At 40.9% G+C, this 21993-nt stretch overlaps 3 protein-coding genes and 1 long non-coding RNA gene across 10 annotated transcripts; 1 reads left to right on the top strand and 3 right to left on the bottom strand.

Annotated features, from left to right (window-relative positions):
- Positions 1–346: 346 nt before the first annotated feature.
- On the bottom strand, positions 347–4507 carry LOC135110679 (uncharacterized). Its single transcript, XR_010273364.1, has 6 exons — positions 3559–4507; positions 3278–3396; positions 2832–2955; positions 2226–2385; positions 1812–1912; positions 347–1276 (listed from the first exon to the last, which is right to left on the bottom strand). It is a non-coding gene; the product is annotated as an uncharacterized LOC135110679 (long non-coding RNA).
- A 1862-nt stretch (positions 4508–6369) lies between these two features.
- LOC135110672 (uncharacterized) lies at positions 6370–8358 on the bottom strand. 2 transcript variants are annotated; one of them, XM_064023287.1, is made up of 3 exons: positions 7580–8358; positions 7067–7229; positions 6370–6767 (listed from the first exon to the last, which is right to left on the bottom strand). In XM_064023287.1, exons 1-2 carry the CDS (start codon positions 7799–7801, stop codon positions 7176–7178), a joined length of 276 nt encoding a protein of 91 aa, XP_063879357.1. In that variant the 5' UTR covers positions 7802–8358; the 3' UTR covers positions 6370–6767; positions 7067–7175. The 2 variants fall into 2 exon arrangements, with proteins under 2 accessions (XP_063879357.1, XP_063879356.1); XM_064023286.1 differs by having other exon boundaries at positions 7121–7229.
- A 405-nt stretch (positions 8359–8763) lies between these two features.
- LOC135110665 (ribosomal protein S6 kinase alpha-5-like) lies at positions 8764–14235 on the bottom strand. Its single transcript, XM_064023250.1, is given in 8 exon segments — positions 8764–9064; positions 9879–10029; positions 10203–10231; positions 10233–10502; positions 10921–11033; positions 11256–11480; positions 12507–12704; positions 14138–14235. Coding segments are annotated over 8 exon segments (1206 nt in total). The 5' UTR covers positions 14175–14235; the 3' UTR covers positions 8764–8881.
- Positions 14236–15041: 806 nt separating this feature from the next.
- Positions 15042–21239, top strand: LOC135110674 (peptidyl-prolyl cis-trans isomerase FKBP2-like). Of its 6 annotated transcripts, none has more exons than XR_010273356.1 (7): positions 15042–16073; positions 16947–17034; positions 17313–18094; positions 18276–18358; positions 18881–18997; positions 19164–19340; positions 20682–21239. XR_010273356.1 is itself a non-coding variant. In XM_064023292.1 (7 exons), exons 5-6 carry the CDS (start codon positions 18894–18896, stop codon positions 19306–19308), a joined length of 249 nt encoding a protein of 82 aa, XP_063879362.1. In that variant the 5' UTR covers positions 15044–17034; positions 17313–18094; positions 18276–18358; positions 18522–18588; positions 18881–18893; the 3' UTR covers positions 19309–19320; positions 20682–21239. The 6 variants fall into 6 exon arrangements, 3 of the variants coding, with proteins under 3 accessions (XP_063879362.1, XP_063879361.1, XP_063879359.1); XR_010273357.1 differs by having other exon boundaries at positions 15042–17034; positions 17313–17501; positions 17589–18094; XM_064023292.1 differs by adding an exon at positions 18522–18588 and having other exon boundaries at positions 15044–17034; positions 19164–19320.
- Positions 21240–21993: the final 754 nt, after the last annotated feature.

Below are 21993 nucleotides of genomic sequence, written 5' to 3'. Positions count from 1 at the left end.
CCATTAAACTAGAACCATGAAAACATCCTTGAAAACCCTAGTAACTTCCACTACAGCCATTAAATTAGAACCATGAAAACACCCTTGAAAACCCCAGTAACTTTCACTACAGCCCATTAAACTAGAACCATGAAAAACACCCTTGAAAACACACACACACACACACACTACTACAAACACACAAACAATACTACAAACACGAACAAACACACACACACACACACACACACACCTTCTCTGCCCAGGCCCTTGACACAGCTGAAGGAGAACAGAGCCCTAGGGTTGATCAGCTCCCAAGCCTCGGTCAAACTGGCACCAATGTCCCTCCTTCTGCCCTGTGGTGGGAGAACAAAAGAGCTGAAAGAGTTTGACTAGGCAAGGTGCAAGCACAGAGGCACAGTTTCGGAGAACAATAGGAGGGACCCCATCAGGTCCATAAGCCTTCTGAGGGTTTAGGCCAGCGAGGGCATGGAAAACATCACTGCAAAGAATTTTAATAGGTGGCATGAAGTAGTCAGAGGGTGGAGGAGAGGGAGGAACAAGCCCAGAATTGTCCAAGGTAGAGTTTTTAGCAAAGGTTTGAGCAAAGAGTTCAGCTTTAGAGATAGATGTGATAGCAGTGGTGCCATCTGGTTGAAGCAGAGGAGGGAAAGAAGAAGAAGCAAAGTTATTGGAGATATTTTTGGCTAGATGCCAGAAGTCACGAGGGGAGTTAGATCTTGAAAGGTTTTGACATTTTCTGTTAATGAAGGAGTTTTTGGCTAGTTGGAGAACAGACTTGGCATGGTTCCAGGCAGAAATATAAAGTGCATGAGATTCTGGTGAAGAAAGGCTTAAGTACCTTTTGTGGGCCACCTCTCTATCATGTATAGCACGAGAACAAGCTGTGTTAAACAAAGATCTGGAAGGTTTAGGACGAGAAAAAGAGTGAGGAATGTACGCCTCCATGCCAGACACTATCACCTCTGTTATGCGCTCAGCACACAAAGACGGCTCTCTGACACGGAAGCAGTAGTCATTCCAAGGAAAATCAGCAAAATACCTCCTCAGGTCCCCCCAACTAGCAGAGGCAAAATGCCAGAGGCACCTTCGCTTAGGGGGATCCTGAGGAGGGATTGGAGTGATAGGACGTTGAACCAGGACTCAAAAACATCAAGGGAATCAAAAAATATCCGGCATTAGGAAGTTCAGAAGGGCCCAGAGCTCTGCCACGCTGTTCTGTAAGGGTGTCCCAGTCAGCAGCAGTTGGTTCATGGGGGGTAAGGTGTTCAGGGACCTGTAAGGGAGGGGGACGAGTTAGGTTAGGGTGCATTGCTAACTGGTGAAATGCTCTTTTAAAAGGCTCTACATGAAGTGACAAGGGTTTTTAAGGGTGTTTTTAAGGTTCTAGTGGCAGATTAACAATATTTCTGCATTACTGACAGAAGAAACACCCTTGAGAACCCTGCTACCTGTATTTAAAAGGCTGTAGTTGAAGTTACTGTGGTTTTCAAGAGTGTTTTTTAAGGTTCCAATGACAGATTAACAACATTTCTGCATAACTAACTGGACAAACACCCTTGAGAACCCTGCTACCTGTATTTAAAAGGCTGTAGTTCAAGTTACTGTGCTTTTCAAGGGTGTTTTTAAGGTTCCAGTGACAGATTAACAACATTTCTGCATTACTAACTGGAGAAACACTTTTACAAGGCTCTAATTGAAGTTGTAAGAGTTTTCAAGAGTGTTTTTAAGGTTCTAGTGACAGATTAACAACACAGTCTCTCTCTCTTTCTCTCTCTCTCTCACACCCCTTCAAACTCTCCCACACTCACTTGGTCAGCCTACACTTGTGGTTCTTGAGTCTGTGTCCCTCGTCCACACACAAATATCTCCAGGCGTATTGCTGGAGAGCCCTCATGTCCCTGATGGCCACCTGTAGGGGTTAGGGGCGGGTTAGGTTAGGTTAGGTTAGGTTAGGTTAGGTTAGGCTGAGTTTGGTTAGGTTAGGCTGGACTGAGGTTAGGTTAGGTTAATCTGGGCTAGGTTAGGCTGGGCTGAGTTAAATTAGGTTAAGTTAGGTTAGGTTAGGTTAGGTTAGGTTAGTCTGGGCTAGGCTAGGTTAGGTTAGGTTAGGTTAGGTTAGGTTAAGTTAGGTCAGGTTAGGTTAGGTTAGGTTAGGTTAGGTTAGGTTAAGTTAGGTCAGGTTAGGTTAGTCTGGACAACACAAAGATCAGGGTTAGACTCACTCAGCCATCCAGTTTGGCAGCGTGGGGATAGGGCACACACCAGGAAGGGCCCGGCCACTCCCTGCTCCACCAAATGACACACCAAGGTGATAAACTGAACAGTCTTGCCCAGGCCTATCTCGTCTCCCAGAATTAAGTTGATCCTGTTCTCGTAAAGTGTCTGGAGGGGAGGGGTGATGGGTTAGTGGTGGTGGTGGTGGTGGTGGTGGTGGTTGTAGAGGAGAGGAGAGGAGAGGAGAGGAGAGGAAAGGAGAGGAGAGGAGAGGAGGAGGAGAGGAGGAGGAGAAGGAGAAAGAGCAGCAGTAGTAGTAGTAGTAGTAGTAGTAGTAGTAGTAGTAGTAGTAGTAGTAGTAGTAGTAGTGGTGGTGGTGGTGGTGGTACTGGCAGCCTGAGAGAGAGAGAGAGAGAGAGAGAGAGAGAGAGAGAGAGAGAGAGAGAGAGAGAGAAACAAACCACAACAAACAAAAAAAAGTCAAAAAAATAAAAAAAAAACACATTTAAACCCCCCAAAAAAACCGGCACACTCTTACTCTCTCTCACTCTCTCCCACACCCTCTCACTCCCTCTCACTCTCTCCCACACCCTCTCACTCCCTCCCACACTTACCAGTAACCAAGAAAACCCATCTAGCTGGTAAATTCTCAAGACTCCATTTCTGAAAAGCTTAGGTTGGGCCACTCGTCACCTCCTCCTGTGGCTCCTTCACCCCTTCTGCGTGCCTCTTGACTGTCTGTCGGGGGGAGAAGGGGTGAGTGGGGGTGCAGGTGAGGGGTGAAGGGCTGTAAGGGGTGTTTTGTGGGTGTTTTGGGGTGTTTTGTGGGTGTTTTGGTGTGTGTGTGTGTGTGTGTGTGTGTGTGTGTGTGTGCTGTGAAATACAAAATTATTTCCTTATATTAAATTAGAGAGAGAGAGAGAGAGAGAGAGAGAGAGAGAGAGAGAGAGAGAGAGAGAGAGAGAGAGAGAGAGAGAGAGAGAGAGAATGTATAAAAATAAATAAAAAAAATTGAGAAAAACAAACAAACAAACAAACAAACAAACAAACAAATACTTACATCTTCATCAATAACATCAGTAATTTGATAGGAAGAATTATCCTTCCTCCTCCTCCTCCTCCTCCTCCTCCTCCTCCTCCTCTTCCCACTTGCAGTTGATTGTGATTCTTGAGAGGACCCTGAGAGAGAGAGAGAGAGAGAGAGAGAGAGAGAGAGAGAGAGAGAGAGAGAGAGAGAGAGAGAGAGAGAGAGAGAGAGATAGGAGTTATTATTCAAGTGTTAGGTTAAGTTAGGTTTGAGTGTGTCAGGTGAGGTCATGACAGGTCAACCCTTAAACTCACCATCTGACAGTTAGGTGACCTTTCCCTCTGTCCCCTCTCTCTTTCTGGCAGTGGTGGTGGTGGCGGTGGTCGGGGGGTCACAGGAGAGGGCGGCCTGCTGTGGGGTCAGCTGCTGCGTGACCACTGCCATCTGCAACATCGGACAGGTCATTACGGTGTGACCTAAGCTGACCTAACCTAACACACAGGGGAGGTTACACTTGTTACACTTGTTACCCCTCTCCTCCTCCCCTCCCTCCCATCTTGATATACATAGGCCTACTGCAACAGCACCCAGGCCTATGAAAAGTGGAGAGGTGAGATGAACACAAAAATCTGTGGAAAGTGCCCATGCATTCCGTTTTCTGTGGTGCTAAACAAGAAATAAATAAATGAGTTAGAATAGGCTGATTAACTCAACATAGGCTCAATGGCGGCTCGTGACTGTTACTGATGGGGGGGGCTGTCTCACATTCACACAAATAAAATATTAAATGCTTTTATTGTTATTGTTTAACATACCATTGATTGATAGATTATAAAGATAAACAGATAATTAATTAATTCTTTAGGTCTTATCCTAACAGTAAATGCTTGACTTCCTTAGTGGTGGCTTAGGCTATTTGAAAAGGAAGTCCATTCTCCTGTTCCTGTTTTGTGCTAACAGATCAATAACTTTTTCATTTAAACCTGGCATATTATTCATAGAAATCTTCTCTATTGAAATCATGGCAAGTGCATTTAGCCTCTCCATCCCTCACAAACTGAAAAACACCATCGAAAATAAGACCGACGCAAGAACACTCACTTAGCCACAACAACGGCCGGGACAAGACTGCGCTGGATGCAGTCCACACTCGCCATTATGCCCGGGGCCGGGAAGCCTCTCCCCGTTTCTCCCCGTTTTCGTATCATTAAATAGTAAATAATTTCCGTACTTCCTCACTGTTTCTCCCCGTTTTCGTATCATTAAATAGTAAATAATTTCCGTACTTCCTCACTGTTTTGCAATATTTTTTTTCTATATAAACATATGAGAACTGGTGTTTTCATGTGAATGATAGTCAAACATAAATAAATCAACATTATTTTCGTGAATCCTATAAATCCACTGGGGGGGCTGCAGTCTCGCAGTCCCTATTGACGAGCCGCCACTGTCAGGAAGCATTTCAGGTGTGTAAAGAAGGCATTGGGGGCAGATGTGTGTGTGCAGATTTGGGAGAGTGTGAAACTCCAATAAAATCATAGAAAACGAGTTAACCAATATCTTCACTCCTTCATCTCCTATTCTGTCCACCTCCCCAATGTAAGAGTCAACCAGTATATTCACTCTTTCACCACTATTCTATCCACCTCCCCAATGCAAGAGTCAACCAGTATATTCACTCACCACTATTCTGTCCACCTCCCCAATGCAAGAGTGAACCAGTATATTCACTCTTTCACCACTATTCTGTCCACCTCCCCAATGCAAGAGTCAAGCAGTATATTCAGTGTTTCACCATCTATTCCATCCACCTCCCTAATCAGTGTGTATCTGCCTGTGGTACGTAAGCATGTACAAAGGAATATTTCTAAGATAAGGGTGTAGTAGGCTAACCTAACACACACACACACAACAATTGGTTCTACTTCAAATTAATTTACTGTCTAACAATGTGTCTGTGATATATATGCACTGCTAAGAGATTGTATATAGACTATGCTAACCTAACCTAACACACATACAATAAAATAAACAAATGTCATATGATACATTTTTTTATTTACAGATAAAGTATATTTACAACACTACACAATGAAAAACATGAATACGATGGCTCAATCTATATAGATGTGAACTCTTGAAACAAAACATCATAATATTTCCTGCACAAATTAAAAGAGTAATGCATAACATAATAATAATAATAATAATAATAATAATAATAATAATAATAATAATAATAATAATAATAATAAGCTTAGCATGAGGAATGACAATGATTATAATTCAACCAGCATTGGCATATTTTATGATGAAATGTTATTACACTGTCAGTGTTTCTATCTCAAAAGAGGAGTATTACACACCAATACCACTAAATCATTAACTAAACAAATAGTAAATAAAATAAAACAATATAAACAAATAAACAAGAAAATAACAATAAATCTAACTGTATGCCAGGCAGGATAAATAAATAACACAAAAATAAACAACAAAATAAGAAAAACATAAAAAAATAAATAAATAAAAAAAATAAATAAATAAAACTACCCATCTATATATGAGTCCAGCAATCCCAAACACAGGACAGCCAAAATAATAATAAAAAGAACCATAATATTGCTACTTTCAAATAAAAAATAAATAAATAAAATAAACAAATAAACAAATAAATAATAAATAAATAACAACAGCAAATCTACCTATTTACACACAGGGCTGCTTCAACAACAATACGACCACACAAGACCCTTAAAAGCACGGAAGGATTGTACCAGTATTGCCAAGACTAGCTATGAACCCCTTGTGACATCAACAGTATAGGTGCCTCTAATGTACTGCAACTTTTCAATGCCCCCTTTGGTAAACTTTTAAAAATATTCACCCTACAAGATTTAAACCTACAGCATAATTCACACGAGAAGTTGTCATGTTAGATTTTTGTAGGGAGGAAGTTATATTAGAAGTGTAAATGTAGATAATCAATTACAATGTTAAGTGACTTTATTGCCGTTGTTTATATTAGATGTCTCAGGTTATTTAAAATTGTTTATGAGTGAAATTAATGTAGAAATGCTGGCCCATCCCTAGTGTGTGTGTGTGTGTGTGTGTGTGTCCAGCTGTATCTAGAATAGCATCACTCATTACTTCACAATACATTCCCCTGCCTCTCCCCCCAAAGACACATCATCTTAACATTATTTACACTCATAATACTACTAATTAAACACACACACACACACACACACACACACACACACACACACGCAAGAGGAATGTTCAATCAAGTGGAGGAAGAGGAAGAGGAGGAGCAGGAGGAGAAGGAAGAGGTAGAAATAAATGAAGGATAAAAAAGAATGATACAGTAGAGTCCCTCTTATCCGGCATCAACGGGACCGCCGACATGCTGGATACTTGAATATTGCCTCTGCTGGCTTGTCTATTGCATTCCTCACCGGCGCCTCACTGCGTGATTCCTCTGTGCCGGGCGAGAACACGGAGGACACAGGAGGCCACGTCCCTGTGTGGGGGAACAAGAGGCATTAGGGTATAGTAGTGTGTGGTTAGGTTAGAGAGTTATCTCTAAATGTGGTGAAAAACAGAGAACGCAGATGAGCAGGAAAATGGAAGAGAAGAGGGAAAGGAAGAAAAGAGAAGAGATGAAAAGACAAAGGAGAAAAGACAGAAAACAGAATTATAAACACAATTTTTGCCATCACATTTAAAAATCTCTCTCTTGAGCGCTCCTTCAAAAAAATACACTTGCTAAGAAGCTTTCACAAATATCCATGTATCAACTGGTGTCAAGGTACTGCTCACCACAGCCAATGAACATCAATACAGAACACACTCCAGCACCAGCAAGTCACGCACCTCCAGGGACGCCACCACTGATCACATCCAGGGGGTCTATCACTTTGCCCCAGGACTATGACGTCTTGTGGCCGCCACCATCACACGGGAGGCCATGCAGCACCACAGTCTGGGGAGGGATGGTCACATAACACAGGTGATATAACACAGGCAATACTGGTAACAATATCAAGTTACATAAGAGGAAGGAGAGGTAACACACAGGTAGTCAATTCTTTCAGTCTTTCACCATCTATAACCATTACTAGCCTTCTGAAATCTGCCTCTTTTTATCAAACAATTAGTAATGCTAGAGTTTACAGTATTAACAGATATTTTAGTTATATACCAATGGAAATATGGACTAATTACACACCTACAATTAATTACCAGAGTTTGTGATAACACTAACACAAAGGAACAAAAACAAGATCAATAACAGAGAACAGGACCAGGAGAGCAAGACCCACATGGCCTCACCTCAAAGGGAAGCCTCTCCGTCAAGTTGAGTCCCAGCATGACCACCTGAACCACCCACAAGAGGATGCCGTTACCCGTCTTCAAGGTCGTTGGGTAGATGCGAGCAAGGTCAGGCGTGGTCTCTCTCCTCCCCTGACCCGCCCAGCCCAGCGAGGCAAAGGGAAGCAGGCCAGAGGAGAACCAGGTGTCCAGAACATCTTCCTCCTGCTGGGTTGACAGCATTAACCATATAACAAATCTTAGACCTTATACTGCAATTCAGCATATTGTTTTTTAATAATCACAAACCATTCTGAGACATTTGTTCTACTGCCATCTCAAAACATTTTACTGCCTTGATGTTGAAAAATTGACTAAATCCTTTTCTTGTAGATGCTTGTAAATATTTTGTGGAATGGATTCAGGGATGTGAATTGCAGTAAGTCACAGTGAAAGGATTAGAATACAACAGGTTTTCTCTGGAACTCCCAGACTGCTTCTGTATTTCCCTCTTCCTCTGACTTTAACTCTTTCAAGAAGGAGGTTTCAAGACACTTATCCTCTAATTTTGGATGATCCTATTTTCACCTTTCTTTAGGGACTGGCACCTCAGTGAATCCTTCTCCCCCTTTTTTTTTTCCTTTTTGTTACCCTAGGTCAGTGTCTCTACTTCAGGTTATATGATGATCTAATATAAAAGCTGGACACAATATTAACTATGAAGACTAGTACACAGATGAACATGGTGAACACTTGACAAGGTCCTCCTATGAGCTACATTCATTGACATCATCCTCTAAAGATTTATTTTTGGACTTAGCAGAATCACACCCAAGCTCCACCACCACCAGTCACAGGTTTCATCACAGCCATCTGCTCCCTTCTGCACTGCTTGCCGCAACACTTCTGGCGCTGCATAGTGAAGAGTGAAGCACGGTGTCTTCGTGCTGCCATCCTTTTCCTTGTCGGGCATCATCAAACGTGCCAACCCAAAATCAGAATCTTAATAACTGAATCTTCAGAAGAATCATTGAACAAGAGATTCCGTGAAAAGACATTTAGATTAGAATGGCCTCGGAGAAGGATAATATCTCAATGGAATAAATTCATGGTTTATAAAGGCCATACAAATTATGGAGATCAATAATATTCCATGCAATAAATTCTTTAAAATAAACTGATGGAAAATCAATGCAAAATTTTCTTTTTTTCACCTTTCCTTTCTTCTCTTTTCTGTCTGTCCTCAACACCAACCACTTTTCTATTTTTATTCCCTCCCATTCCATTAATTCCCAACATATTCCCTCTCCCTCTCCTAACTCTTCACCCGTGTCTGGCTTCAGGTCTCCATGAACGATGCCTCTTCTGTGCTTGTAGTGAACTGCTGACACCAGGTTCCTCACGATGACTGAAGCCTGAGCCTCTGTGAACCTCTCGTGTTTCCTGATCCTCTGAAGCAGCCAGCTCTCCACCTCCAAGGAGCTCCATCACAATGTAGGTGTGTGCCTGTGAAACCAACATGAATTAGATACAGGCATACAATGATTAAATGCAAGGAAAAGAAAATAATATGATCTTGAGCTAATTGTTACTTAAATTATTTTGTGTAATATCAATGACATATCCAAAAGAAAGAGTGAGTGAAGCTGAAAGTAGTGATAGGTGAGGAAAGCTACTTGGATGGTAGTACTTGGATGGGGTAGAGAAGTGTGTGTTAAAGACATCATGCAGTTGAACAAGCAACAAGGAAAGGTCTAGATAAGGAGGATGGAGGTTCTTCTGGTGTGGCCACCTCCTCAGGGGATGCTCCCACAGAGAGTGAGGCAACACAGAGATAGGTAGATGGAGAGAATGAATGTCAATGACTGTTAAAAGATAGTAGAGGAAGAAGAGTGGTCTGATGAAATTAGTGTATTCAAGCAGGAATCACTCGAGTGCAACAGTGTTTATCCATAACTGAGAGTGGTAGGTATTACATAGTGCTCAATAAACAAATTCCACCACAAAACCAAACCAAACCACATCAATTTTTTTTCTTTCTAAATGTATCTAAAACTTGCATCAATATAAACCACTTGGTCATTAGATCACAACCACTACTACTAAAGACACAACATGACTTCAAGGTAATCTTTCAAAGAAAAATATGAAAGGATGGTATTTCTACCTCCATTCCTGTTTCTCATTTACAGACTGGTAAGCAAAGGATGAAGGAAAGTCAATAAAAGAACAGGTATAGAGAGAGGATGACCACCTTAGTTCAGATCACCCATGTTGCAGCTAAATTTGTACTGTACGAGTGAGCAGCCTCAACACAAACCTTAAAAAATACACGGTCCTTAATCTCTAGTGCGTCCCGTGGCCCTCCCCCTAACCGCTGGTGAGGGTCTTTCACGAGGAGTCTTGAAATTAAGTCTCTGACCTCTGGCGATACACCACTGGGCAACGGTGGCTGTGTTTTCAGGATTCGTCTGTTGTGAAAATAGAAAACATTCCATTAGAACTTGCAATCTAGTTAAATAAAACAAAATAAGTAAAAAATAATAATGTTCACATAGAGCATATCTAGCCTGATATTTAATGAACTAGCACATCCCATACCTTTATCTTTCAACCAAAAGAAAGCTCAGTGAAGAACTCTTACCTTGAAATCTCCTGCTGGTTATTCTTTTCCACCTTCCACCGTGATAGGCGAGGCTCCAGTTAACAGTTCATATGTTAACACTCCCACACTCCACCAGTCCACAGCCTGATCGTGGCCGTGAGCTCCTCCCTGCACCACCTCGGGGGCCACGTACTCAATTGTGCCACAGAAGGAGTATGCTCTGTGTTCCGTTTCATGAGAGAGGAAGTCCTTGCTGAGGCCAAAGTCTGTCAATACTATGTGGCCATCCGAGTCCAGGAGGATGTTTTCAAGCTTGATGTCTCGATAGATGATACCAAGCTGCAATGAATCACAGTCGTTAAACAAATGCAAAGAACAAAACAGAAAACCTTCACTTAAAACGGAGTTGCGTATTCTGTAATTGCTATTGAGAATACTCTTAACCTGCTGTAAGTCTGAGTGATAAAAATGCAACACTCTGCCTGTGTGTGTGTGTGTGTGTGTGTGTGTGTGTGTGTGTGTGTGTGTGTGTGTGTGTGTGTGTGTGTGTGTGTGCGTGTGTGTGTGTGTGTGTGTGTGTGTGTGTGTGTGTGTGTGTGTGTGTGTGTGTGTGTGTGTCTGAAATTTTTTTTATCTGAAGATTAAACTTTGTATGCTCCCAAAATAGCTTACCAATTTTTTTTTTTTTCCTGAATTTGTTATAGCAGGTTAGAGTCTTCCCAATGGTACATAATGTGAGGTACTCAATGTGGCTTACTTTGTGCAGATGGTCAAGGGCAAGGATGACTTCAACGTAGAGACGGACTTCATCCTCGTGGAACCTTTCTCTCTGGTAAAGGTGAGTGAACGGTTCTCCTCCTCTGATGTAGTCTGAACGGCAACACAAAAAATAAACAATAAATTCGAAGTGCAACACAGAAAGATATATATAAAAAAAAAAAAAAGGAATAACAAAAAAAAATGAACATTGATTTAAATGCACAATTAAAGTTTCCTTCCCTCCTTGAATGAGAAACTGAGCTGAATATGAGGTAATTTGACCATGGGAGAGGGAAAATACACACACACACACACACAAATGGTAACACTAACCAAGGATAAGGTGGAGTTTAGCATCAGTTTGGAAGGCACAGTGAAGGGTGACCAGGAAGGGACTCTGCCGCACTGCCTCCAACACCTGCCTCTCTGTCTTGGTGTGCTCAGTTGTCTTCTTCTTCTTCTTCTGTACGATGGTCGCTTTCTTCAGAACCTCCGCGGCACACAACTTCCCTGCGTCCTTCCCCGATGCCTTCCGCACCAGAAGGACTCTGCCGTAAGCTGTGAGGAGAGAAAAGTCTTGACTCAACAAAACAAATGGGGAATGGCTGTACACCACCTGCCTCTGTCTCATGAACACAACAACATCTGAACGTAATAAAATAAGGGAAGCTGCAAGAAGCCATCGGGCCTACACGTGGATGTCCCTGTGAGTCAGCCTTTCTTCTGGTGGTGAGTGGAGACCTCTTACAGTATATTACAAAGCACAATATATCTATCTATCTATCTATCTAACTGTCTATCTAAGGCCCCTATTCTGAAACACTTGTGCAATGCATCTCTACTACTTTCAAAAGGGTCTACTTAAAGTGACATCCCAAAACACATCAAAATATTACAAAAACATCCAAAAACACTTTAAAACACACAAAAACTCACAAAACATCTCCACAACACCACAAAACACTCCAAAACACACCCTAACCACCACAAAACACTTCACAACACCAAAGACACACCAAAAACAGCCCAAAACAGCCCAAAACACACCAAAAACAGCCCAAAAAACAGCCCAAACAGCCCAAAACACACCAAAAACAGCCCAAAACCCCAAAACACAAAAAACAGCCCAAAACCCCAAAACACACAAAAAACAGCCCAAAACCCCAAAACACACAAAAAACAGCCCAAAACCCCAAAACACACCAAAAACACACCAAAAACAGCCCAAAACACACCAAAAACAGCCCAAAACCCCAAAACACACAAAACAGCCCAAAACACACCAAAACACTTCCAGACCCCTAAACACCACCCCTTTCTTCCTTCACACACACACACACACACACACACACACACACACACACACACTCCCTCACAACACAAAGGAACAATTTATAGACAATGAGTAAATTTTTATTATTATTATTATTATTATTTCGTCATGAATAACAGCAGAGTAGTTTATGAACAGAATCAATACAAACTTAACCTAACCTAACTGAATTAATATAAACTGAATGAATATAAACCTAACCTGATGGAAATAAATAAATAAATACAAATAAAATCTGCAGCCTGCCTCACCTTCCTTGCCTGGCGTCTTCATTATGTTGGTACACATTTCCCTGGTGGCACACGCTGCTAGCCGCCCCTTGGCCACGCCCCTCGCCACCTCACGCATGTACAGACCCACTGCCCCTCGAAAAAGCAACAAATTCACTCCTATATCAAGTCTGACTCGTGTTTGTTTACATTTCTCTGGGTCTCGATCTGGGCTCAGGCCTGCAGGATGAGAGAATAATAGAAAACGAGAGATTTTCAGGCAAGACTAGTATAAGTTAATGCCCTATTATAAAATACCTTGATACAATACTACTACTACTACTACTACTACTACTACTACTACTAATAATAATAATAATGAAAAACACACAAAAGTGAACACCCACAATGCACATGATTCCAAGATCACTACTGCGCGCGCACACACACACACACACACACACACACACTGAACATTACTTATTTACTTGAGCATTTCCTTGGTCATCGTTTTTATGAGTTTCTGTTAGTCGTTCTGTTTGTGGTACATCTGTAGTTAGGCAACCACCCTCAATTATTGTCACTGTGTTCTCCAAATACTGGTTGTAAGATGCAGCAGTGACATAATTATGTCATATAAGAAAACAAATTTATGACCCAGACATCCCCACACTTGCATGTAGTAGCTTAACACATCACCACACATGTTATAACACCCCTGACACGCTTCTACTATCACAGTCCCCCCTAAAACACACCATTATCTTTTATTTTACCTCAAGCACATCACTTCTACCCTCAAAGACCCAATGGTTATCTGCAACATGCCTTTAACATAACCGAAACACCTCAAAAGTAACTGCAATCACACTAAAACACCTTAAATATACCCACAACAATCGTAAACACACAAAAACATCGTAAACACATCGAAAGTGCACCAAAATATCCCCAAACACAGTTAAAACACTCCAAAACTCACCCAAATTGACTTAAAACGCATCTAAAACACACTGTATCTACACAAAACACACTCAAACTCATCTTTAACAACCCAAAACACACTTAAAACTCCCCAAAACACTGCAAACGGCCCAAAACACACTTAAAACACCCTAAAACACACCCAGACTGACCTAAAATACCCACAAGGCATCCAACTCAACGGTATCCACACAAAACACACTCAAACTCATCCATAACATCCGAAAATACTTTAAACATCACAAAACATTAAATAAAGTCCAAAACACACTTAAATCACTCCTAGACAAACCTAAGACACCCCAAAACACACCAGGAACGCTAAATATTGACTCAAACAACACCACATCCCACCAACACACATTTCAACACCGTTAAACACATCCAGACACACTCCAACACCCCCTTAACACCTCCAGACACTTCAACACCACTTTAACACACCAAATACACTGAAAGCACTGTCAGGGAAGACAAATATTACAAAGACAGACAGGGCAGCAGGGAAAATTAAGCTAAATATTGTTTTCTTGTCATTTTTCTGTTTTACCACCTCCTTTATTCCTTCTCCCTTCCTCTTCCTCCTCTATTTCTCTAATTTTCTTCTTCATTCTACTCTTATCTACATGTCTGAGTTTAGAAACACGTGGAAACACCAAGAAAACACTGCAAAGTACGATAATTATTACCGAGAGACAGGGTAGCCGATGAAGGTCCCGGATTCATAATGGCGGCTGTGACGTCACGGCTAATTTACGTACCCTAACGGATTTCATTTCGAAATTGACCCCTCGAAAAAATGGAGCTAGGCTGGAATGCCTTATATATTCTGACTTGATAAATAATTTGAAAAATATCCGCAATATTATAACAGCTCCAGCTTGAGTAGTATTTAAAAAATATCCAAATGAAATATGGAAAGAAGTGTTGAAATATTCGGCACCATTTAAATCATTGAAAAGTCCACAACATTTTAATTTTTAGGAACGTAAAAAATTTTAAAAAATCTGAACTATCATCTTACACCATCAAAAGTTACCTGGAACAAGAATAAACAAATAAAACCGAAATTGTGTAAAAAACAAGTGTTGGAACCTAATTACGATTAAAAACCACTGAAAAGTCCACCTATTTTGACTCAACAACAAGATAAAACACTTTAAAACATACAAACTGTTTTTTCAAGCAATGAAAAGTTAGATACAAGCTGAAATAGAGAGACAATAACACAAAAAGTGTTATAATCACAACTTTTAACAGGACCACAAATCATTTTTAAAGTCCACTTATTCCTCTCAACAGGAACGAAAAAACACTTTAAAAATTATAAGCAATATTTAGAAATACAAAAGACGTAATTAGAGCGTGAAATAAAAAACCAAGTTTGTCAAAATGCTGTTAAAAAAACACCCCACATTTTCCTCAATCAACACAAAATTGAAGACAGCTCAACACAAGCAACCAAAACACTTCTAAAGCAAATAATTATTTTTATAAACCATAAAAACATGCCATACGAGCAAAATAAAGAAGTTTAGAAAAATACAAAAAAAAAAAAAAATATTGGAACCCCAGGTTGAAACGTTGGGGGAGGTGGCCAGGCATCATGGCGGCCCTTGCCAGTGGAAGGAATGGGCGCTATTTTGTCTGTTATTCTTCCATCGTAACTAAATGAGGCAATGGCGGATATATCTAGCTAGTGGATATGAAAGCCTAGTCATGTGGCTCCACTTAGTGACGTGTTAGGCTTACAATAAGTGACAAATGAAGCAGATATTGGCGGATATATGGGGAAGGCTGCCTCCACCTCAGCTGATAACATTAGGCAAGTGGATTTTTTCTACGTTTTTCTAATTCTAATGATTAACGTTTTTCTAATTCTAATGATCAACAGAGAATTACCAGCCTTTCTCTGTGTGTCAAAGAGAGCCCACCTGCATGTACTGAATATATGTTTTTAATTAGTCTTTTGTGATTAATCTTTTTAATATATCTGCGCCAATGTAAACTAGTATGTGCTTAGAAGGCTTACCAATGTGTGGTTTGTGGTGGGTTTGGTGCTACTCCAAGGGAACACGTGCTGGAAAAGTCTGGGAACCACTGATATACAAATAACTGAGCGTATTTCAATTCACATAAGTCTCCCATAAAAATTATAATCTGACCTCCGTTTTCTCTCACGAACGTAAACATTATTTATTTATTTTTCTCGTTTCTCTCTCTCTCTCTCTCTCTCTCTCTCTCTCTCTCTCTCTCTCTCTCTCTCTCTCTCTCTCTCTCTGCGGTCTTTTCAACATTTAGTTTATTCTTTGCCTAGAAGTTTATACATAACATTTACATAAGAAGTAAGTAGCAGAAGTAAATGGTCTCCGACGCATAGGAAATTAGTAACAAAATGGTGTTACTGGAGACAGAAGCGTAGACATAACTTAATAATAATATATTACAAGAAAGAGAACTACACGATTAAGACCAAAGAAAACATCACAGTACTTGTAAAAAAATACGCTGAATTTAATAATGCACAGTAAAATAGTAACAGAACAGTGATAGTGAAGATAGAAGAAAAGTATTTGCCCTAGCGGTCTCTTAGTGTATACAAGAACTGTGATGGCGGACAGAAGGGTTCGGTGTCTTCCCTTCCCTTCATTTACACTCAGCCTTCCTCTTCTTCCTCCTCCTCCTCCTCCCCCTGACAGATTAACAACATTTCTGCATTACTGACAGGAGAAACACTTTTAAAAGGCTGTAGTTGAAGTGATGCAGGTTTTCAAGGGTGTTTTTACAGTTGCAGTGACCGATTAACAACATATCTGCATTACTGACAGGAGAAACACTTTTAAAGGGTGTAGTTGAAGTGACATGGGTTTTCAAGGGTGTTTTTACAGTTGCAGTGACAGATTAACAACATTTCTGCATTACTGACAGGAGAAACACGTTTTTAAAAGGCTCTAGTTGAAGTGACAAGGGTTTTCAAGGGTGTTTTTAAGGTTCCAGTGACAGATTAACAACATATCTGCATTACTGACAGGAGAAACACTTTTAAAGGGTGTAGTTGAAGTGACATGGGTTTTCAAGGGTGTTTTTACAGTTGCAGTGACAGATTAACAACATTTCTGCATTACTGACAGGAGAAACACGCTTTTAAAAGGCTGTAGTTGAAGTGATGCAGGTTTTCAAGGGTGTTTTTAAGGTTTCAGTGACAAATTAACTACATTTTTGCATTACTGACAGCAGAAACACTCTTTTAAAAGGCTCTAGTTGAAGTGATATGGGTTTTCAAGGGTGTTTTTACAGTTCCAGTGACAGATTAACATTTCTGCATTACTGACAGGAAAAACACTCTTTTAAAAGGCTGTAGTTGAAGTGACAAGGGTTTGCAAGGGTGTTTTTACAGTTACAGTGACAGATTAACAACATTTCTACATTACTGACATGAGAAACACTTTTAAAAGGCTGTAGTTGAAGTGACAAGGGTTTGCAAGGGTGTTTTTACAGTTACAGTGACAGATTAACAACATTTCTGCATTTTACTACGTTTTATCATCTTGCCAATAAATAGTAGCAGCAGCAGCAGCAGCAGCAGGTTGGTGTGGCAACCCAAGAAAATTTGAATTACGCCAGCATAGATTTGCTTTATTAGTTATGGTTGACCTGTACTTTGGTACACTACTGTAATCTAATTATGTCATGAAATTAGAACACAGTTTTAAGCACTGATGAAATGATTTTTTTGTGTGTCTTATGGCAAAAAGTTCAATTTTTCAGCCCAACCAATGTTGCAGTTTAAGATAAGATAGGCTGTCTTAAACTCCCATCAGTTGTTGAAGTATATATTTAAAGTTATTTTTCTTGTTGACGCAGATAGTAATTGAGGAACACAACACACTGCGTGGAGAGAACCAGGGTGTGGAGTACCCAAAGCTCTCACAGTCCATGGTAGTAGACTCACCCTGCATGTGGAGATCTCCCCAAATGCACATTTGTTATTCCAGAGCTGCAGGACAGAGTACTTGAGGCCATTGGTGAACAGAAAGCTGAGGTTGAACAAAGGTAGTAATCACAGAGTAAAGATTACACTGACATTTGGGACATTGACATTGTTTGTTACCAGTATTATATGGATTCCTTTTATTTCAGCCAAGAATTGATAGCTGCCCAAGGTGTAAGCAACATTCACAATGATGAGGTCATTATGACGTGTGCAATGCGTCCACTGGTCTTGGCCTTCCTGACCAAGGCAGCCAAACAAAGGAAATCCCACGTCATTGTTGCCGAACGTGCCCCTGAACGTGACGCGAGGTGTTTTGTGCGTCTCTTTGACGACGTCATCGTGTCTGACGTGCAAAGTGCCTAACACAGGGACTGCCACATGTACGGGTGATGGCTTCTTGCAGCTTCCTTTATTTTCTTATGTTCTTATGTTCTCAATACATCTTTTACTTGTGCAGGGTCACCCAATGGCAAAAGCTTTATGTACTGCTGGAATTCAGACAACATTAATTCAAGACTCTGCAGTGTTCCCCATCATGTCATGTGTCAACAAGGTCGTCGCTGGTGCCAAGACAGCGGTGAGCAGCGGAGGCATTGAGACCTTTGTTGCTGCGGCCTCTCTTGCCTCACCACCAAAGTTTTATTCTGTTCCAGTAAGTTTTATTTGTTAGTCATTATCCTGATACCTCTTTCAGTGGGGCAGTATTTGATACATATTTACTGTTGCAAATTGAAAAGGGAAGGTATCACAAAAGTACATACCATTTTATTCTCACAGAAATTCTTGATTCCAGTTTTTGATACATTCCTTTTCCACGTGTTTATTTCATGTAGGTGGATATACATTCCTCCTCTTGAGTGTTGGACGGTCCTTTCTCAAACCTCAACCTGTCTCGTGTGGAGCTAGACACTGTCAGGTCAGTACCTCTATAATATTGAAAATCATGGCATGAATTGTGCATTTTGCTTCTTGTCACAAATCTTCATTTTCAGGTGTATGTGTGCACTCCCACATACAAATTTAGCTTGATGGGCTGTGAAGAAATAAGCCACCAAACCACCACTTATATTACCCCACAGGGAACAAAGTTTTCGCCGTCTGTAAATACTGGGCTGACGAGGGCACCTGCTTCACATGCACTGTGCGGTGAGAGAGAGAGAGAGAGAGAGAGAGAGAGAGAGAGAGAGAGAGAGAGAGAGAGAGAGAGAGAGAGAGAGAGAGAGAGAGAGAAAGGGAGATGACAGGGGATATGACAAGGGTGACTAAGAGGGGGTCTGGTGGGGATCTTCAAGTGGCACAGGGGACATGACAAGGGTGACTAAGAGGGAGTTAGAGAGTATATATTTAAAGAGAGAGAGGAACCAAGAGAGAGAGAGAGGGGGGGGGTCAAGAGAGAGAGAGAGAGAGAGAGAGAATATAACCTAACCTAACCTAACAGGGAAAGCTGGAAGATGGCACAGAATTCGACAGCAGTTACCCTCGAGGACAACCCCTGCCTGACCTTCACGCTGGGGTCAGGTCAGGTCATCCGAGGCTGGGACCAGGAGCTAATTGGGTGAGTAGTGGCAGTAGTGGCAGTGGTGGTGGTGGTGGCAGTGGTGGTGGTGTATATTAGAGAGAGAGATATTATGATGTTCTTTTCCTATATATCTATCTCTATTTGGCCTTCCTTTGTATTCCCTTGTGCTTCTGACGCCTTCACCCCGCCCTGCCCCCCCAAGGATATGCGAGGGGGAAAAGAGGAAGCTTGTCATCCCCTCGGACCTCGGCTATGGAGCTTCATGGGCGCCTCGGAAGATACCTCCCCACACCACGCTGGTCTTCAAGGTGGAACTTGTCAAGATAGAGAGGAAAGAGGAGCTTTGAGGCTAATCTAGGGTGTGTGCGGGTGTGTGCAGGTGTGTGTGGGTGTCTGGTCGAGTGTGTGTGTCTGTGTGTGTGTCTGTGTGTGATTTTTCACTTTCTGTGGAGATTAACGGTATCTGTGTGTGTTTGTGTGTGTCTGTGGAGTTTTAAGGGTGTCTAGAGTGTAATTAAAGGCTCCCTCACCCTTAAGATGTCTAGGGGTGTGTGTGTGTGTGTATTTATGGCTGGGAGAGGTCTTCAGTGTGTGTGTGTGTTTGTGTGTAAGGATGACCAGCATAGCCAAGGGTGCTGGAGAATGGTCAGGAAAAATTTTAAGGGTGTTTATTTGTCACCCTGTTCAGTTTAAGGGTGTTTAATATGGTCAGGAAAAATTTTAAGGGTGTTTCTTTGTCACCCTGTTCAATTTAAGGGTGTTTAATATGGTCAGGAAAAATTTTAAGGGTGTTTTTTGTCACCCTGTTCAGTTTAAGGGTTTAATATGGTCAGGAAAAATTTTAAGGGTGTTTTTTGTCACCCTGTTCAGTTTAAGGGTTTAATATGGTCAGGAAAAATTTTAAGGGTGTTTCTTTGTCATCCTGTTCAGTTTAAGGGTGTTTAATATGGTCAGGAAAAATTTTAAGGGTGTTTTTTGTCACCCTGTTCAGTTTAAGGGTTTAATATGGTCAGGGAAAATTTTAAGGGTGTTTCTTTGTCATCCTGTTCAGTTTAAGGGTGTTTAATATGGTCAGGAAAAATTTTAAGGGTGTTTTTTGTCACCCTGTTCAGTTTAAGGGTTTAATATGGTCAGGAAAAATTTTAAGGGTGTTTCTTTGTCATCCTGTTCAGTTTAAGGGTGTTTAATATGGTCAGGAAAAATTTTAAGGGTGTTTTTTGTCACCCTCTTCAGTTTAAGGGTTTAATATGGTCAGGGAAAATTTTAAGGGTGTTTCTTTGTCAATCTGTTCAGTTTAAGGGTGTTTAATATGGTCAGGAAAAATTTTAAGGGTGTTTTTTGTCACCCTGTTCAGTTTAAGGGTGTTTAATATGGTCAGGGAAAATTTTAAGGGTGTTTTTTGTCACCCTGTTCAGTTTAAGGGTGTTTAATATGGTTAGGAAAAATTTTAAGAGAGAGAGAGAGAGAGAGAGAGAGAGAGAGAGAGACTGTTTGTGTGTGTGTGTGTGTGTGTGTGTGTGTGTTGATGTATCTCAATATTTGTCAGCTTTAAGCACAAACTGTTATCTAGCACTGTGCTTCATCTCCCACTAAAACTTGTGATCCTAAATGCATCAAATGAAAGACCTTTATGTTCTACTTATGAGTGAGATAAATAACTTACTCTATTTATTATACAGTAAAATCCCTCTCATCCGGCATTAAATCTCTTTTATTTCAGTGGAGGTGTTGCACCATCCTGCATGTGCCGGGAGCTTGGTGAACCGTGCCGTCCCACTTCTTGTGATCTCTAAGGTAACAGCTTTAATCCTTGCAAATAAGGAATAAGAGAAAAGAGACACACCAGCCATTTGTACTGTTATGATGTTCCGTCATTTTTTTTCCCTCTTTTATCCTGGAACCATTTTTGCTCATTCATGTTTATAAAAATTATCATACAAAAATGTTGAGGTTAATATGTTTGGTGTAGTTTTTTTGTAACGTGTTATTGTTAATGTGTGTGCTTTGCCTCATGAAGAATGTTGCAGTATTAGCAGTAATGTTACAGCCAATGGAAGTGTCTGTATTGTGCTTAGGTGGGAGGTTAATTTGATGTATTTTTAGAGTTCTGCAGGATATAGCAAGCCCTCAAAATAAAGAAAATAACTATGGAAAACACTCCTTGTATTTTAAACACCATTGCAGACAAATCTGTAATGAAACAGGAAACCCTACATTCAGGAAACCCTACATGCAGGATATAACAAGCCCTCAAAATAAAGAAAATAACTATGGAAAACACTCCTTGTATTTTAAACACCATTGCAGACAAATCTCTAATGAAACAGGGAACCCTACATTCAGTACTGTGTGGTTGTTGCAGTAACACTGAGCTCAATGCCTTTTGGATGGTTGTACACTAAAAATAATGTAAAAAAAAGCCTGTAAACAACTGTCCCTGCACTACAAACCTTTCATCATAAAATTACACACAAGATACTCAACTAGTGCATCAATGTTCAAGCGGTACCATGAAGATATGATTCTTTGAGCACTGTTTGAAGGTTTTGAGAGGAGTAACAGGACTTAAACAGAAAGAAGCACTACTAATGTTTAAGCTTGTGAATGTTGTTTAGGTGGTCTGTGTAAGGAAGAAACAACACTCTGTGGTGTGGTACTGCTGGTGAATGCCATGGTGGAACACATACAGGAAATGGCCACATCTCTGGTTGCAGGACACAACACCCACTTTATAACCTGTTCCTATGAATAACAGCCATCGATGCCCAGCCATCGTGTCTGTTGTTTCCAGAGGCCAAGGAATGAGGAGGCTGCCCAACCATCATGTCGTTTCCAGGCTGACAGTCCTGCAAAGATGCTATCCAAGACAACACACCCCAATTTTTTCTTACACACAAACACATACATATGGAGATACTGAGAAGTTGATCTGAAGGTGAGATAAATTGGCCCTCAATGGCTTTTGTTGGAGATCAAACCTCTCCCTGGACAGTCCTGGAAATGTGAGTCCACCACCTTTATTGATCAGGCTA

Source organism: Scylla paramamosain, chromosome 20 (assembly GCF_035594125.1).
Source record: "Scylla paramamosain isolate STU-SP2022 chromosome 20, ASM3559412v1, whole genome shotgun sequence".
Lineage (NCBI taxonomy): Eukaryota > Metazoa > Arthropoda > Malacostraca > Decapoda > Portunidae > Scylla > Scylla paramamosain.
This window is presented reverse-complemented; position numbering and strand designations above follow the sequence as displayed.